The sequence below is a fragment of the Columba livia genome, chromosome 5 (assembly GCF_036013475.1).
Source record: "Columba livia isolate bColLiv1 breed racing homer chromosome 5, bColLiv1.pat.W.v2, whole genome shotgun sequence".
NCBI classification, from domain to species: Eukaryota; Metazoa; Chordata; class Aves; order Columbiformes; family Columbidae; genus Columba; species Columba livia.
In genome coordinates, this window is record NC_088606.1 from 16,490,888 (window position 1) to 16,509,518 (window position 18,631).

An 18,631-nucleotide genomic window follows, 5' to 3' on the forward strand; every position below is an offset into this window, starting at 1 on the left:
TCTTAATTATGGTTATGAGGAAGTGCTTTAGTTTCAATAGGACAACAAATTAAGAGATTCTTTCATCTCTTTGAAGGTACATACACACCTGGTATCTGTGGTTTAGCACAGTCTAAGGAGAGGCTCTGGGGCCTTGTTTATGCAGTAGTATTCCCTGCTTGTGCCACCAGTGGTTACTGGATGTAGTGAAGAGAGGAACCTTGCGTAAACAAACCTCTTTCAATCTCCTTGCTCAACGTAGATATATTTACACTAAATTTTACCAGCTGGGGCTTAAACACACATGAACACTTCAGTGTTAGCTGTGTTAAGAGCTGTGGGAATTTTTGGAAAAGTCCCCAGTGAAGGTGAGGGAATTCCCTGTTCACTGTCCACATCATCTTCAACACATGAAACATGAATCTGGAATATCTCAGTCTTCAAATTTGAACAAAATTGCTGAATTCTTTGTAAAACAGTATTCTGCTTATAGTTATGATAAAAATGATTGTTTATAGTTGTTTAAGTTTTTCAGCAAATATCAAATTTATGCAGTTGGGTGAGGAGCTGTTACCTTTTCCTTCACCTTCCTCTCATGGTTTGACACTAGAAAGAGACAAAAGACAAATTTGGACTTTCTTTAATATAATACTAGTGTCCAGGGTTTCACATAATTTGAATAAATTGATCCTGTACTGATTTTTCGCATCTGCTTTCTTTCCAATTAGAGGGCTGGCTTTTCCATGTTTGGTAGCAGGCTTTCTCCTGCAAGTGTTCTGAGGTGTGGTCTAGGTGTGTTCAAATCTAGCTTAGTCACTCATCTGTCACCTTGTCATTAGCATGGCGTCTGTATTTAATTGGGCTTCCTTCCTTCCTTCATCAGAAATCCGTTTTTATATACCATGAAAACTGCAGCCCATTATTAAAAGTTAGCTGTAAGTGAGATTCTTGGCTCTTGTTTATAAAAGAATCAGTGACATTAGTATCTCAAGTACTTTTTCAGATGAATGCTATTTATGAAGACCACATAATGTGTGAGTCCAGTATACTGCCTCAAAGCCTTTTATTTTTCAAGCCTTAGTTCATAAGCAACTTGTTTAAGAGGGTATTTTTCAATCTGTTGAGTTGCTTGATAGGTTGTAATCATCAACAACTTTCATTGGTTACATCTTTGCCTCCCAGAAAATGTTACTGAGTTATTGTTGTGGTTAGTATTTCAGTTCTGCTTAGAAATATCACTGAGATGAGCACTCTATCTATTTTGCATAAGATTTGGTTCCTCCCCCAAAATGCTTTCATTTTGAAGGGAAAATAAAACATTATCCTAGTTTTAGAAATGGAGACATAAAATGCCGTGCTTGGGGGTCTGGGGTTTCTGGTGGACACCAGTTTCACCAAGAGCCAGCAGTAAGCTCTTGCTGGAAATGCAGCCAACATCTTGAACTACATTAAGAGCATCACCAGCAGGTCAAGGCAAGTGATCCTTCCTCTCTACTCATCACTGGTGTGTGCATCTGAAGTGCTGCATCCAGTTCGGGGCTCCCCAGTGCAAGAAGAACTTGGGCATACTGGAGTGACTTCGTTCGAATGCCTCAAAGGGGATTGAGGGATCGCAGCATTTAATGTATGAGGAGAGGCTGGGAGCTGGAACTATTTAACCCAAAGAAGAACAGGCCTGGGATCTCACCAACATGTATAAATGCCCGATTTTTGATGGAAGGATTAAAGAAAGAGGCAGCCTCTTCTCAGTGTCAGCTGGTGACAGGTCAAGAGGCAATGAGCACAAATTAAAATACAAGAAATTCCATTTAAATATAGAGAAAACCTGTTTCAGCGTCAGTGTCATTAGACACTGAAACAAGTCACCCGGAGAGATTGTGGAGTCTCCACTGTTGAGTAAGTAAAAAACAAACTGGACACCGTCCTGAGCAACTCACTGAAGCTGACCCTTCTTTGGGCAAGAGGCTGGACTACATGGTCTCCAGAGTTCTCTTCTTTAATGGTTCCACCATTCTGTCCCCACCAGCTTGCCCCAGCAGTCACAGGGGTATATTGCAGTGAGCAGAGCCGAGCGCAGGATGCCAGGCTGTCTGATCTGACCCAGCTGAACTTGGCACACAATCAGAGGGGCCCGCTCCCCACATCATCCCCAGGTCACAAGACAGTGAGCTGATCTAAAGACTTGCTCTGTTTAATACCCATGTTCCCAGGCTTCCGCCCCCTGTCCCCAGGCCATGCTTGTAACTGGGATCACCTGCGTCCAATGGCATCCCAGCAACATTCCTTCTTCTCCGGGCTCAGGGCCATGCAAGTGGCCCAGGAGTCGCTATCACAGCCCTTGCTGCCAGTGGATTCCCCATATGGGAGTAGATAATCAGGTACATTTACAGTAGCAAAACAATGTTTCAAGCTCTGCACCTACTGGAATCATCACTGGCTTCCCCTGGAGACAATCAAGGTCAGGTATCCATATGCAGGAGACAAGCAGGCTAGGTTGCAAAAATTCAGATTGTCCCAGTGTATCAAGCCTTTTCCTCCTGCATTAGTGGCAGCAATGCTATGGTCACTGGAAATTATGTTTGAGATGTGTCTCTCTAGTTACTACTTCTGATGGCTCTCTTGTTCATAAAATAGTAGATTTGGGCAGCTGAGATGTGTATAAATGTTTTATATTAAGAAAAAGTATGTTCAGTTTGAGGAAAATTGGTTTGAATCTAACCAGGGTGATCATGAATAATAAAAAGTCACGTGTGAAACATATTCAGCAAAGTTAGGTGTCCAGTAAAACTAGTTTCAACATCGTTTGCACTACTTAATCTCTAAAATTATAACGTGTGAGTCACAGCCCTTAGATGATCTTAACCTTTACTAGAGGATACCCTGCTTTGTGTTCAGCAGCACAAACAACTGAGCAAGGACCTGTGCAGACCTGGTATGTACAACAGGACCCTCGTGGCTGTACCGTAAGTAATGTAGATTTTTCTTGTAGAAAAATCACTAAATGTTATATGCAGGACAATAGTTTCTGATTAATCACTTGAGAAATTACCATGTTCGTATTCAAGTTGCAATTTAAAGCTTTTAAATAGTTTTATTATGTTGTTTTATTTTATTTTATTTTTTTTTTAATAAAAAAGATGAGTCCTCTGTGAGATAGGTGTGTTTGTATAGCATATTTCTCTTTAGGAAAACTGTGTCTCCAAAACTTTTAGAGATTTAAATGAAGTAAATGGATGATAATAACAAATGTAGGGCGAAAGAAATGGAAGTGTGGACTTAAGGATTGTTTTCTAAAACCTTTAGAGAGTTTGGAAAAAAAAAGAAACAGTGGATAGAGGTAAAGGCTAGAAGAATTAGAATAAGTGATATTGGAAGAAGTCACAAACAACTCAGAGCCCAAATTTGCTTGTGTTCTGGATAGGAAAGTGAACTGTCTGAAAGGGGTTTGTCATGGGGCTCAGGCCCTTCCTAGCGATAGCAGTATTGCTATAACTGCGATATTCAAGGGTGTGAATTAAGGAATATTTATAGCATATGTTATTAAAACAGAGATCAGTATTCTGAGTTGACTGAATTTTGGAGAAGCAAGACACTGGCAAGTGGAGAACACAAATGTAGGATCATGGTGGCAGCTGAAAAGGATTCAATGATTTTATGAGGCACAAAATTCTGAATGCCAGTATTCATTGCAAGTCAGAAACCTAAGATATTTTTCTGCTTTGAAAATCCTTATATCTTCCTCTAGAGAGTACTTTATTTTATAAAATATTCTGTAGGTAAAGTGATCATATACCGTAGGAAGATGCTCTGGATTACTAGATGTTCCACATCTTTACTTTGATCTTTCTGTTAACAAAAGTTATTGAAGCAAGTGTGGTACAGTTAAAAGTATAACCACAGATGTAGAATGGATGATTTCCATGCTTCTCTGGAAAAGGCTTTCGTGTTCTATTGGTATCTTTTAGTATCTCTGTTTTTCCAGAATTCACTCACTCTTCATATTTTATCATTACAGTCTTCTCTGCCAAAATCACTCTTTGCTGTCTTTCTGATGATGAACACAATGATTGTTCTAGAGTTTCCTCCTCTTTTTTTTTTTTTACGTGATTTGGTTCATCATTGTGCTGGACGTGCCTCTGCATGCAGCAGCAACAGTTGTTTCCATTTGCTCTTTTGTGTACATATTCATTTTCCCTTTCTTAATAAGCAATACTGTATTTCCAGGGTCTTGATAACTTCCTAGTTGTTTGAAAGCATGTTGCCTTTTTTTGTTAGATATGTGGATTTTTTTTTTTTTTTTTTGAACGGTTGTTGAAGCTTTATGGAATTACAGTGGATGTTCATCACTTTGTCATTAACAAGTGCATTTACTTTTTCTCTAGTGTCTGTCTATATGTTTACACATAGCTCATTAAAAAACGTATAATATTTTCATTCTCACAATGAAGGGATATTGTGTCTTTCTTCTGCTTTGATTTTTCATCTTGCTAAACTTAACCAACTAGCCTTGACTGATTCCTTTACTTTCTGCTCTGTGGTCTTGTACTTTTGACTTACAGCTTTTTTATCACTTAAAGCCACATTAAAAACAGAACACTGGAAACAAAACAGTTTCAAAAGAATTGTAGCCTAACCTTAATGAGGGCGTCTTTGGTATTACTTCATCCCTGTTTGACTTTAATTTTTATTCTGTCATAACTTCTTCAGTAGGTTGAGTAATTTTCCAGAATCTGACTCCGTGAAATAGAAAGCTGGCATCCTTGAATTCAAATGGCTTGGAATCACTGGTAGCAAGCCAGCTCTGTGCAGTAAAGTGACTGACTTATTACTAAGCACAAGGTAAAAAGATTTGTAAGCCAAATGTAATTTTTCTTTTCTTCTTTTACAGAGTTATAGAAACATGAAGACATTGGTTTTTGTGTGTCTTTTAATTGTTGGGATTCATTCCAACAGTTATCCCTGTGAGCCTGATCGCCAAGTTGTAAGAAACCAAAATCAAAGAGGCCAAGAAAACCAAAACGTGCCACTAAAGACTATAGAGAACAGTGTTTGTCAGTTTGCATGTTGCTTCTTCAAAGAGATTTCTTCTGGTGAAAACAATGGGAATGTTTTCTTCTCTCCTTTGAGCATCTCTACCGCCTTTGCAATGCTGACTCTGGGTGCCAGATCAGAGACTCTGACACAGATTCTTAAGGTCCTTGGTTTTAATCCACAGATTTCTGAAAATGAAATACATGAAGGTTATGGTCAACTCATGCAAATGATAAACAGAAATAATGAGGGGTCACAGATGAATATGGGAAATGTCCTGTATGTGCTTGACAGACTGAAGCCACAACGTAGATTTTTAAATAACCTGAGAAACTTCTACGGAGGAGAAGTTTATCCTATGAACTTCAAGAGGGCCGATCAAGCTCAGATAAAGATCAACAAACACGTAGCAGAAAGAACCAATGGGAAAATCAAGGACCTCATAAATAACCTTGATCCACTTACTGAACTTCTCCTTATTAGCTATATTTATTTTAACGGTAAGATATACATATTTTCCTACTTCATACATTATTGCCTCAGAACAGTCTTGGATTTCACCTTTTTTTTTCCAATATATTTTTGCAGATAAACTCATGTGTGGTTTTACTTCTGGTCCTCACACTTAATCATAAACAAAGATATTGGAAATTATGTTCGGCTTGATGCCGAAAACAATTCCTAGCAAAATTTATGGCAATTTTTCCTGTATTTTTTAATATATAAATTTCTTTCCTGCTGAAGATTAAGTGAAATATATTTTGAGGAAGGCACCTCTATTCAGTGAAGGATCTAGTCTTATGCAGTCTAGTGACATATGAGCACTTGCTTAAATGCTTTGTTAGCTGGGAACTAATTTGAAATCCAATTCAGCATTTTGTCTGTTTGTTTGTTTGTTTAGCAAGTTCAGTGTTAAATTCAAAGAACATCGTTAAAGTAAAACTTAGCATCTTATCTAAAAGAAAATATGAGAATTATGCCTTTACTGATACTATAGCTGTAGTCCTGATGAGGCATAGGTTTCAACCTTTTTTTTTGTTTTTATTTGCAAACTCTCACATTTTCCAGTGAAGAGACCAACTCACCAGTATCAAATAATAATGAGAAGAGGAGCGAGGCTGTAAGGCTTGATCAGTGGTCTAATAACAGATATTGTGTCTTCTTTCAAACCTTCTCCCTCTTACTCATTTTATCATATTATGAAACAAAGCAATTCTACTCAGAAAAAAAAATTATGTAATTTATCTGATAAAAATATTATTAATCTTTGTAGTTGAAATTGAGGTGACATATTAGAAATGCTATTCTTTCAAAAGAAAATATATTCTTTAAAAACTGTAAACACGGATGTTTCCATTCTCCTCTCCAATATGAAGCTTTCTCCAAAAGTTATTCAAAACCATATTTTTGTTTTGTTTTGTTTTGCTTTTCATCTGTGTCTCTGCTCCTTGTGCTAATGTCTGAAGATCTGACCACAGCTAGATGGAACTGTTTGGAATACGGATGACTGATGTTTCTTAATACTCTTGAACACCTACTTCTTTGTCTCAAATCATGCTTTTAGGATAGGCTTTTATTTAGCATCAGGCACATCTTTCAAAACAAGTGAAAAATACATTGATTTTTCTTTTACTGAAAGGTGTTTGAAGGAGCAATAAACTTAGTAGCACAATGGGGACAAAAGCTTGAGTAACCTTGTATTAAAGATAACTTTGTTTTACAGATAACTTCTGTATGTTCTAAAAATAAGGGTGTATTTTTGTTTGATTATATATTAGTTCTTATTACTGAAATTTCTTCACATTGAGAGTAAATTGATGCTAATGGATCTGTAGGCTAGGATTAATCTGGAGAGGATCTCTAAAGCTCAGGTACCTCTACGACCAGTCAATACTTCTAGGATCTTGTCCACTCTCTGTGCGTTAGAACCTTCCTCGCACAGTACTGGTGACTCTCCTCCCCCTTTTTTGGTGATATAGCACAGTGTAGAAGTCCTTCCCTAAGGACGAAAGTCTGGCAATATTTTCCTGGCTCTCAGCCAGCAGACATGCTATTCCACTACAGTACATCAGTCCCTTATCATGCTGTAGGTAAGCTGGTCACCACAAAATATCATACTTCGGGGTTCATTTTTACAGTTGAACACTGTGAAGCATTTGAGAAAGGTGCCATCCCTGGAAGGTAGCCTCCTAAGAGAGAGGAGAGCATAGGAATAACAGTTCTCTTAAAAGGTAGAAAAGATTAGTGAATATCACCTCTGTCTAATCTGTATGTTAAATTCTAACATCCTACTCAGTTTTTAATCAGGCAAAGCTCTTTCTGAAATCAGTGGTTTTTTTTGTCCTGAGTTGAGCACTAGATAAAGGTTTCAGGACTTGCATCATTCATATTTCTGTGATTCATTCTACCTGGTGGGTTTTGTTTTGTTTTTGTTTGTTTTATTGTTGTTGGTTTCTGTTTTGTTGTTTGTTTGTTTGGAGTTTTTTTGTGTGGGGGGGTTTTTTGCTGTGGTGTTTTTTTGTTGCTGTGCTTTGTTTTTTTTTTTTTTTTAATTCCTCTTAAGCATATCAAGGCAGAAGTCCTGCCTGTTGTATATCTGATGATAGAAGTCACTGTTAATGAAGAAACATAAAAGTAGTAACTTTTCTCATCTTCAGAGTATTAGCAGTTGTGAATTTGTATTTTCAGAACCCAAGATATGCACTAACTCTTGTTTCACTAAACTAAATAAGTGCTATTTATAACTATTTCACAGATGACAGAAATAGCAATAATTAGTTTATTTGTCCAAAGCTGCCTAGTAATCATCATTCAAATAGAAATCAGAAGTCAAGAGGGGTTGCATCTTGTTTCAGTTTTCTTGATGGCACTTCTTTTACTTAGCATTGTGGCTCTACTTTTGTTCACTAATTTTAATTAAAAAATAGTTTTGTTCTAGAAGGTAAAATTTACTACGGAGAAACACCTCTTTCTTAAAAAAAATAAATCTACAAACAAAAACCAAAAAAACAAACAAACAAAACCCAAACCAAACAAAACAAACCCAACTTTTTGTTAGTCTCCTCAGCCTCTGAAATGGATGAGGTGGATGCCTGGAATCTGACTTAGAAAATCTTCCCTGCTGAGGATAAGAATTTTTCAGAGTTTCAATCCAATGTTTCACTGTGACTAAGTAAGGAGCCTTCGGAAATATAGTATGGTGTGCATGACAGTACAAAAGGTTTCTGTTGTTGTTGTTTTGGATTGGTTTTTAACCCAGCAGTCTGGTAGAATTAAGTTCTTCATGACTTTATTAGCCATCAATTAAAGTGGCACATAAAAGCCTCTCTCTGCAAGCAACCTCAATCCCTTCATTTTTCTGAATCTGAGGGAATTTATTGCATCACACTCTATGTACTGTGCATTACTACTGAATTATTCTGAGTATTTGGTAAGATAAGTGCTCATTGCAAACTGGTTTGTCTTTGAAGCTGATCCAACTGTACCAGTTTCTATCATCCATGAATATGTCCTATGGTGATATGTCCTATGGTTTCATGCCCTCAAAATATCCTTTAACTCTGTCTCTTATATTTCAAGCTCAATGGGAGAAACCTTTTGATCCAAAAAACACTAAAAAGAGCAAATTCTTTGTGGATGGGAACAAGGTTGTTGAAGTCCCAATGATGTTTGGATTGGGCATGTTCAAGCATGGCTATGATGAAGAGCTGTCTTCCACTGTGGTGCAAATGGATTACAAAGGAGGTGCTTCAGCATTTTTTGTTCTGCCTGATCAAGGAAAAATGAGGAAACTGGAGAAAAGATTGTCTTGTGAACGTATGTCAAGGTGGAGGACATTAGTCTCAAAAAGGTAAAATTCTGCAGTTCTTGGTTCAAACTGTAGACAAGGAGACATGTTTCAGTCTGCTGGGCTATGACACAGAATCAGGATACTATTTTTAGTTCTGTTTTAATATACAGTAGAACTGACTAAAGCTGAAACCTGGCTCTCTGGTGTCCCTGTGCTTTCACATTCAGTACCGCACAACGTGAAAACCTTCACAGCTTTAGCACTTTCGCTGTTTCCACATTTTGTTTCCAATCTTCATCTCTTGATAACCCTCTGTTTTCTGTCTGAAGACCTCTTCTCACTTTTTTGGGGGGAGGTCTTCTGCCTTTTCCTGTTTACAAGTAAATTCCTACCACTTTCCTTCAGCTTCATTTCTACCCATTAGAGTGGCTAGTAATTGCACATTTAATGCTGAAATAACAACTTCCATTTGGTAACTGTGAGGATAAAGTTCAATGATGAGTGTACACAGCAGCTGACACATTGCAGAGTCACTATATTCAGGCTCTGTGAAGACTTAGGAAGTCAAAATTGGAATAAGCTACACTCACTTCAGGATGACTTTGATACTAGTAGGCAGAAAGTTTATATGCTTTCTAAAACCAACTTTAGACTCCTTCAGTCTAGTGTCATGTATAGCAGTAGCCTTTGATGAGAGAAAATATGTGTACAAGCATAGGCACAATGTATTTACAGAATCAAACTTTTGTGTCCATTCGTAAATCTGATGTGTTGTGTTACAGACCTTCACAGATACACATTTAAAAATTGTGTTTTAGATTACCAGTTTTCAAGAACCTGACATCCTGATACAGAATACCAAACCCAGTGTCATTCTCTTAACTCTGATTCACTGTTAAGTCTCATAAAAAGAATCTAAAATCTGTTTTCATTTAAAAATAAGACAAAAAAAATGTAATTCTCTGTGCACCTTGACAGTTTTGAAACTTCTGGGAGCAACTATATGGTTTATGACTAAAATCACTATAGGACAAATAAGATGGTGAATTAAGATACTGATGAATCATTTTTATCAAAGAAACACAATTGCCTTTAAAATCAGAAAGAAAGACACTAAATACAATTGAGAGGATTTATATTTTCTCTCTCCATCCCCTCCCCTCTCCCCAAAATGGAATAACTTACCTAAAAGCCATGAGTGGGAGATGTAAATCTTATAATATAAAAAGGCATCAGTGTCAAAGATGAGCTTGTTTCATGCAGGTCCTCATTTTTTATCATGACAGTTGTCTCCTGCAAACTGACAGAAACACCTGCTTTTCCCTCTAGTTTTCAAAGCAACTGATTTGCATTGCTATTATTTGGAGTCTCTGAGAGGTCATAATAATTGTGTTTGATGTAGGATATGGAATGACTTAGGGACTATGGGCAAGATATGTTTGTCCCCGTTTCTCTGTCTGCAAACTGACTTTGACACAGATGCAGAAGGAATACTTTTCATTACTGTTGGCTGCCAAACACAGGACAGTGCCAAAATATTGTGATAACAGGCAGCTGAGATCTATTTAATGGAAGAACTGTGGAGAAAACCTCACTTTCTCTTTTGGAAAGTATACCCCAGTGCTTCCTGCCTGGTCACATTGTTGATGTGTGCCTATGGCTTTCCCTTTCCTGCATGTTGAAAGCAAGTGGGGGCTTGTGAATGAGCATCTTTATGTAATAGCAAGACAGATGATTCAGTGATAGTTGCATCCTCATTTGAGACACAATCAGCACAATCAGAAATTAGGCAGAAGTAAGAGATCAGCAACCCATTATCAATCCACAGGGACTCTCATTTTTGGGTATCAGCCAGACTTAGCAGTAGCTGCTGTGTTACACTGGGAGAGTGGGCCTTTTCCTTCCAACTGTCCACTGAATTAAGTGCTCTTTGGCCAGCTTCATTAAGTGTTCCACATCTTCCTGACCTGGAACCCTGAACAGTTGTCCTGGTCTCTCAGCAGAAAATAGTACCTACTGTCTTCATTATCACTAACCTCTGTCTCATTATGCTGCTTCTAGCTGTAAATATTGGTTTTAAACTTTGAAAAGGAATTGTTAGATGCTTACTGAAAGAGCAAGAAAGAAATGAGTCAGAAATATGAAGCATTGATTCATTTATGGAAAGCAGCAAGCTAGTCACTTAAAAATAAAATTGAATATATCAGACATTGGACTTGACATAAAAAAAAAAAATGCATTGATCAAGTATATTCCATCAGTGTGCTTTTGTTTTTTACTTTATCATCCATGCAATCACCACCACATCACCACATACTGTCCTGCTCCTTTGGTATATATTTTTGTTTTTTCTGTCTTGATTCATATGATAAACACACAAGGCCAACTTTGCTTGTTTGCTTGGTTTGTTTTGTTTCAAAAGTACCTAGTGAATTTGGGCGTCTTGGATTTTTTGTGCCCAGCCTGAGACATCTGAAAGAATCACTTTTTCACAAGGTGGATCCTCTGTATCCTCAGTTATCGGGCATGATGAAGGTGCTTCCAGCAGAATGCACGGAATATCGCTAGTTTCTGAAACCGTCAGATGAAGATCCTTAGGAAGGTGCAGCTGCACTGTTATGCTGCATGTTCACTGGGTCAATCTCACTACTCATGGGTCAGCTCACTGCAGACCTTGAGCCAGCCTACAGCCCTAGCTCCTCAATCAGCCTTCCAACATTGTTATAAATCTTTTCTTCTCCCCAGATTAATGTCACTACACATCTCCTGTGTAGGCTAGAGAGAGCCTGTAAGCAAAATATCTTTGGGGAGAAAGCAAAATGAGTTTGCCTCTTGGGATTCTATGTTGTACTGCAATAACTGATCAAAAGATTCACCATATTCTTGCACTTCTTTTATAGTGGCTCCGTAAATTTGTATCTTCCAAAATTCAGTCTTTATGGGACATATGACCTAAAAAATATTTTATATAAAATGGGCATCAAGGATCTATTCACTGATAAGGCTGACCTGTCTGGGATTACTGGGCAGCCCCAGCACAGAGTTTCCCAGGTAAGTCATATTGCCTTTTGGTTTATGGGCCCATGGTTACTGATACTTACGTCTCTTTCTTTACAACTAGTCATGATGCAAAACTCATGTAAAGAGGTTTTGCTTCACATGAAAAAGCAGCTGCTGGCATGCAGAGTATTTTACCCATGTTACATGAGCTGTCAGTGCAATTGAGTTGGAACAGATTATGAGTCTGTCATTTTTTAATCTAGGAGTCTTTTTTGATCTGCATGGGACAACCTTATAAAGCAGAGATAACCAAATCCTTGTCTATCCACACCTTGGTACCCTCCTGCAGCCTGTTTCAGTTGTCACATGGCTGCTTCTTTTTGTGTCTATCTCCTTTAGCCTGTCTGCAGGCAAGCAGGGAGCTGTAGGATGTATCACTGCCTGTGTTTTATGGAGGGGAGAGGAAAACACTACTTGCTTTTAAAATATTTGGGAGAAAGGAAAATGCAGTTGTTAGAGACATTTGGCTTCAAGCCTATGAGCAATGACTCTCATTAGTGCCGGGTCCAGGCAAAAGTTACAGATAAGTCATACTTCAATAAACCTAGAGTTTAAAACTGATAATCAGTGCAAATTTCCCTGCCTAATGTAATGAAACAACTCCCCTGATGACCTCTGGTTGAAGTTAGTGAATTAGGGTCTGTGAATGTCTTGATTTTAAGGTAAAACTTATATGTTTGTGTGCTCTAGCCCTCCATTTCTGGTCCTTCTCCTTTGCTCTCATTTTTTTCAAACTATTAAGAGACATGAAAAACATAATTTCAGGCTGCTATTCATTGTGCTACTCTGCATGTTAATTCTTCAACTATATGAACTTCTAATAGACAGTTAAATATGATCTTGCTCTCTCAATCTTTTTTTTAGTCTGTCTTCACAGATCCGCACGAGTGGGTGCAGAGAATAAGAAGAGAAAGAAAGCAAATGTTTTCACTAGCAGGGACATGCCACTCTGCCAGGGATGAACTTTTCCTCTCTGGGGCCAGGAAAGTTATGCTGTGTAGCTTGCTGACCTTTTTCCAACTTTGCTGCCTTTGTGCAGTGGACTCACACCTGTTCAACTGACGCTTGTTTCTTACCAATAGCTTCATCAGGAACCTTTAGCTCATGTTCTTATTCAGATGATTAATTTTTTACACCTTTGACTTGTAACATGTCTGTTTCTTCACAGGCTATTCATAAGGCTGTGGTAAATGTGGATGAGACGGGTACTGAAGCAGCAGCTGCCACAGGCATGGAAATAGTGCCTATGTCTGTTCCGGTTACCATTCAATTCAACAGGCCATTCCTAATGACCATAACTATGGGCAACAATATGCTCTTCATGGGAAAAGTTGTGAACCCTCTGAAAAAAGATTAAGTCAACGTACATGTTAAGTATGCAGTGATCGCCATTACTAAATCAAGTGTTTGACCTGATGAGTATGGCATGGCTACAGAGGGCTCTTCACCTCTTAACTGATGTTATTCACCATTTTTTGTAGTTGAGACTCTTCATCGATTTAAGTTGTCATAGTTGCATGTTTGTTTGGGTCTTGTTTGATTTTTTTTTTTGTTTGTTTAAGAAGGTTGCATTCAGGCAGAACTGTCATTAGATCTGGGACAAAGTAGACCTGTGTAATACTGAGAGCATAGATACATCTCCTAGCAAGGAAGATGAGGAGCATATGTGTGGAGAGGGTTGTGTAAGCCTGCTTCTTCCCTCACGGTTGCCCTCTCACCTTTTGTGTGACAAATGGGTACAAGTTACAGCACTTTACTACTTGTGCCCATTTTCCTACCAACATGAAGTTCATATCTAGCATAGATCTTAACATGCATAGAGCTTACTACCTTGCATAGTACCATTGTTGTCGAGTGAGTGTATTATATCCTTGCCTTTCAGCTGTCAGCCCAGCTAGGCTGCTGCAAAGGGGTCACAAAGAAGGTGTGTTTTTCCCCTGCAGATATATACTGGCCTGCTCACTGTTTCTATGAGAGTTTACAGTCCAGACTTATTCCAGGGAAAATGTTAGAGGGTCTAAGAATTGAGTCTAAGAAAAGGAGAGGTAGATCAGATGTCTGCCATCCAGTGCCCTGGAGCCAGCCTTTATGAATAAGATACATAGCTCAGAGCAATCAGAAAACTACTTCTGGCTTATGCCTGCCCCTGAACCAGCCTGTAGAAGCCCCCAAGAAGCAGGAAACACAAGCCATCTGCCCCTGGTGCCAGCGCCTGTTACCATTACCATCTGGTCCTGGGAGATAACCTGTAGTAGTAAGAACCGTTCCAGTATTGTTTGTAGGATCAAGCACCTTACTGGTAACATCTATACCAAATCAGTGACACCATGTCTCTTGACATAACCCCTTCTGTTCCCAGATTGTCCAGTAATACAACATTGGTACTCTATTTCTGATCTGCTTCATGGTTAGTATAGCCACACTATTATAAAGATCTGGTTTTACTATTAAGATAAACAATACTAAAAGTCACATTCATAATGGACATGCTTATTTATTTTTTCTTGTTTACTTTCCTATCTATTTTTTCTTCTGTTTTCCACAACATCTATCATTATTTTATTTCTTTCCTGCTGTTCATGGTATATATCTGATCTCTGGTTGCAGGAGGGGTAAATTATTGACTAAAATGGGTTAATCTATTAATAGGTATTAAGCATTAACATCAGTCTCTGTACAGTCTTGAAATATGCAGACAAATGTACTATGATAGATGAACAACAATGAATAAAGATGACATTAAAAAGTTTCTAATTTTTGCTATTTTATGTCTGTAATTCAGAGTTAAGTCTTAAGAATGGTTCAAGCAGGTTTTTTTTACCAATGTCAAAAACCCGTTATTAATATACTGCTCATATGCATTAGATCAGCATGGTAGTGCCAGAAAGCCATCTGCCTTTTGCCTGAGCCATAAATCCCTGTTCAGCAAATAGTATGTTATCTCTGTTAGGAGTATCAACTTTTATGTGCATCTCTTATCTCTCTTCTAAAAAAATTCTCTCTTGACTCTCTCTAATAGCTATATCACCAGCCTTGGCATGTGTTTTGAGCTGCTGTTCCTAATATTCCTTAAATAAAATATGGGTCATCTAAATTATACTTTTTAAAATAGATTATGTCAGGAAACAAAAACAAAAACAAAAACAACAACAACAGAAAAAAAAGGCATAGAAGTGATCTTTTTGTAGAAGAGCTCACTTCCAGATTAAAATCACAGTGAAGAGAAACTCATCTGGGTGGCATTCCAGTTGGGCAATATGGAAGAATAAATCTAGTATTTCCTAAACTGAAAGTTAGATGTAATCAATTTGTTTTCATTTGTCTTCTTTTCTCTTTGACTACATCTCTGGATCCATAGCAAACCTCGACAGAAGGTACTTTTTTTACAGCTTCTTACATATCTTTGTAATTTATTTTGATCTAGAGGCACCGCAGATCTTGCTAGGTCGCAGTTTTCTGATATAACCAGGTCTCGAAGCCTGCATCCTGAGAAAATATATAACAATGCATTTGGATGTAAATGCAAACTTAGGAAAAAAAAAAGGTATATTTACCCAGTAAATTAGTAATTGTGAGGAAAAACCTCAGAAAATGGAAGTCATGATCAAATCAGGGAATGCCCCTAGCCAAGAAGAACAATGTCACAATATTAAATGTTAAACTGTAATAAGAAAGGACAAGGACAATTCTGAGAAAAAAGACTTGCAGAAGGTAAAATGTATAATAATATATCCTTTTTCAAAGACATCAGAATCCTGCCAGAGAGCCTGAGGTGCCAGGAGACGTTGAAAGTGTAAAAAAAGTGCTCAAGTGGGGTACTGGCAAAACAGAAAAGCTCGTCCCATTGCACGTGCATTTCCTTTGCAAAGTTTGAGCCTGAGCAACTATTTCAAGTTGAACTAACAGAAGTTTTTAGAAATAAATATCAAAGACCAAGTAACAACAAATTGCCAGGACTGTTTAGTATGCATGCATACTTAACTGTCCGAAGAAGAAAAATGCTAAGCTTTCCACTGTGATGCATCAGTTAGACTGGTCTCTGTATCAGAGTAATAAGAAGTGACAAATGTGACATAAGTTTTTTAAAAAAAAAGTTCAAGTGAGCATGCAGTGAATTACAGAACAGTTAGTCCATTTGGAATTTTGGTATTTTGGAAACTGTAGTATTTGTAGTTGTATTGAAAAATATGACAAAATATTGAAGAACTACCATGACTTTCATAGAATCATAGAGTCATTTAGACTGGAAAAGACCTTTAAGATCATTGAGTCCAACTGTACACCTAATACTGCCAAGTCCACCTCTAAATAGTGTTCTTAAGCACCAAATCTACAAGCCTTTTAAACACCTCCAGGGGTGGTGACTCAACCACTTTCCTGGGCAGCCTGTTCCAGTGCTTGACAACCATTTAAATTAGGAAATTTTTCCTAATATCCAGTTTAAATCTCCCCAGCACAACTTGAGGCCACTTCCTCTTATCCTATCGCTCGTTACTTGTGAAAAGTGACTGACACCCACCTTACTACCTTTTGAGCAGTTGTAGAGAGTGATAAGGTCTCCCCTCAACCTCCTTTTCTCCAGGTCAAACAACCCCAATTCTTTCATCTGCTCTTCATAAGACTTGTGCTCCAGACCCTTCACCAGCTTTGTCACCCTTCTCTGCACTCTCTCCAGCACCTCAATGTCTTTCTTGTAGTGAGGTGCCCAAAACTGAACACAGGATTCAAAGTGAGGCCTCACCAGTGCTGAGTACAGGGAGACAATCACTTCTCTAGTCCTGCTGGCCACACTATTCCTGATACAAGCCAGGATGCTGTTGGTCTTTTTGGCCACCAGGGCACACTGCTGGCTCATGTTCACCTGGCTGTCAACCAACATTCCCAGGTCCTTTTCTGTCAGGCAGCTTTCCAGCCACTCTTCCTTAAGCCTGTACCACTGCTCAGGGTTGTTGTGACCCATGTGCAAGACCTGGCACTTGGCCTTGTTGAACCTCATACAACTGACCTTGGCTCATCAACTCAGATGGTACCAGATCCCTCTGCATGGCCTTCCTATCCTCCAGTACATCAAAATTCCCACCTAACTTGGTGTCATCTGCAAACTTACTGAGGGTGCACTCAATCCCTTCATCCAGATCATTGATAAAGAGATTAAACAGAACTGGCCCCAATATTGAGCCCTGGAGAACACAACTCATGACTGGCTGCCAACTGGATTTGACTCTGTTCACCACAATTCTTTGGGCCCAGCCATCCAGCCAGTTCTTCACCTAGCAAAGAGAATGCCCGTGCAAGGCATGAGCTGCTTGTTTCTCCAGGAGAGAAACTGCTGTTGGAAACAGTGTCAAAAGCTTTACTGAAGTCCAGCTACACAACATCCACAGCCTTTCCTTCATCCACTAAGCAGGTCACCTTGTCATAGAAGGAAATCAGGTTAGTCAAGCAGGACTTGCCTTTCACAAACTCATGCTGACTGAGTCTGATCACCCCTTTGTCCCATATGTGCTATGTGATGGCACTCAGGATGATCTGCTTCACAACCTTCCTTGGCACTGAGGTCAGGTTGACAGTCCTTTAGTTCCCCAGATCCTCCTTCTGGCCCTTCTTGTATATGGGCATCACATTTGGTAACCTTCAGTGAACTGGGACCTCCCCCATTAGCCAGGTCTGCTGATAGATAGTTGAAAGTGTGTGGCTTGGTGAGCACCTCCACCGACTCTCTCAGAACTCTTGGGTGGATCCCATCTGGCCCCATAGACTTGTGGATGTCTAAGCAGTGTAGCAGGTCACTAACCATTTCCCCTTGGATTATTTGGATGTGGTCTACCTTGACTTCAGTAAAGCCTTTGGCACAGTCTCCCACAGCATAATCACAGCTAAGTTGAAGAGGTGTGGTCTAGACAATAGAGTAGTGAGCTGGGTTGCAGGGAGAGGGTCCAGCGTAGGGCAACAAAGATGATTAAGGGAGTGGAGCATCTCCATTACGAAGAAAGGCTGAGGGAGCTGGGTCTCTTTAGTTTGGAGAAGAGGATACTGAGGGGTGACCTTATTAATGTTTATAAATATATAAAGGGTGAGTGCCACGAGGATGGATCCAGGCTCTTCTCGGTGGCAAACAATGATAGGACAAGGGGTAATGGGATCAAGCTGGAACACAAGAGGTTCCACTTAAATTTGAGAAAAAACTTCTCAGTGAGGGTGACAGAGCACTGGAACAGGCTGCTCAGGAGGGTTGTAGAGTCTCCTTCACTGGAGACATTCAAAACCCGCCTGGACATGTTCCTGTGCGACCTCACCTAGGCATTCCTGCTCCAGCAGGGGGATTGGACTAGATGATCTTTTGAGGTCCCTTCCAATCCCAAACATACTGTGATACTGTGATACTGTGATTTGGGCTTCATTTTTCTCCCTGTCCCTGTCTTCTGGCTCAGGGGTGTAGGTACCCCAAGAACAACTGGTCTTACTATTAAAGACTGAGGCAAATAAAGCTTTTCCTCATCCTTTGTCACTATGTTTCCCCTCCCATCCAATAAAGGGTGGATATTCTCCTTAGCGTCCCTTTTGTTGTTAATGTATTTACAGAAACATTTTAAAATTTTCTTTTAGGGAAGTAGCTGGAACCCTTTACCAAAGGATTCTTTGAAAGAGTTTATATGGGTGTGGATTAAAATTGATAGATTGATATATGTCACATAATTTGGAACAAAAGATAAGATTCCTCAACAAAGGATCTCAAAAAAAACCCAAACTTAAGCTAACAGAGAGGGAAGA

General features: G+C 38.9%; 1 protein-coding gene across 2 annotated transcripts; it reads left to right on the plus strand.

Annotated features, from left to right (window-relative positions):
• Positions 1–2,785: 2,785 nt before the first annotated feature.
• On the plus strand, positions 2,786–14,609 carry LOC102088134 (serpin A3-4). Of its 2 annotated transcripts, none has more exons than XM_021292354.2 (5): positions 2,786–2,942; positions 4,868–5,510; positions 8,590–8,860; positions 11,701–11,851; positions 13,029–14,609. In XM_021292354.2, exons 1-5 carry the CDS (start codon positions 2,832–2,834, stop codon positions 13,215–13,217), a joined length of 1,365 nt encoding a protein of 454 aa, XP_021148029.2. In that variant the 5' UTR covers positions 2,786–2,831; the 3' UTR covers positions 13,218–14,609. The 2 variants fall into 2 exon arrangements, with proteins under 2 accessions (XP_021148029.2, XP_064919647.1); XM_065063575.1 differs by having other exon boundaries at positions 2,791–2,911; positions 13,029–13,378.
• The last annotated feature ends 4,022 nt before the right edge of the window (positions 14,610–18,631 follow it).

Excerpts from the sequence above, each read along its gene's own strand:
- LOC102088134 (XM_021292354.2), top strand. The coding sequence starts at position 2,832 with ATGATCTTAACCTTTACTAGAGGATACCCTGCTTTGTGTTCAGCAGCA. Across the intron at positions 2,943-4,867 it reads AGGACCCTCGTGGCTGTACC|AGTTATAGAAACATGAAGAC; the intron begins GTAAGTAATGTA and ends CTTCTTTTACAG. Across the intron at positions 5,511-8,589 it reads TAGCTATATTTATTTTAACG|CTCAATGGGAGAAACCTTTT; the intron begins GTAAGATATACA and ends TTATATTTCAAG.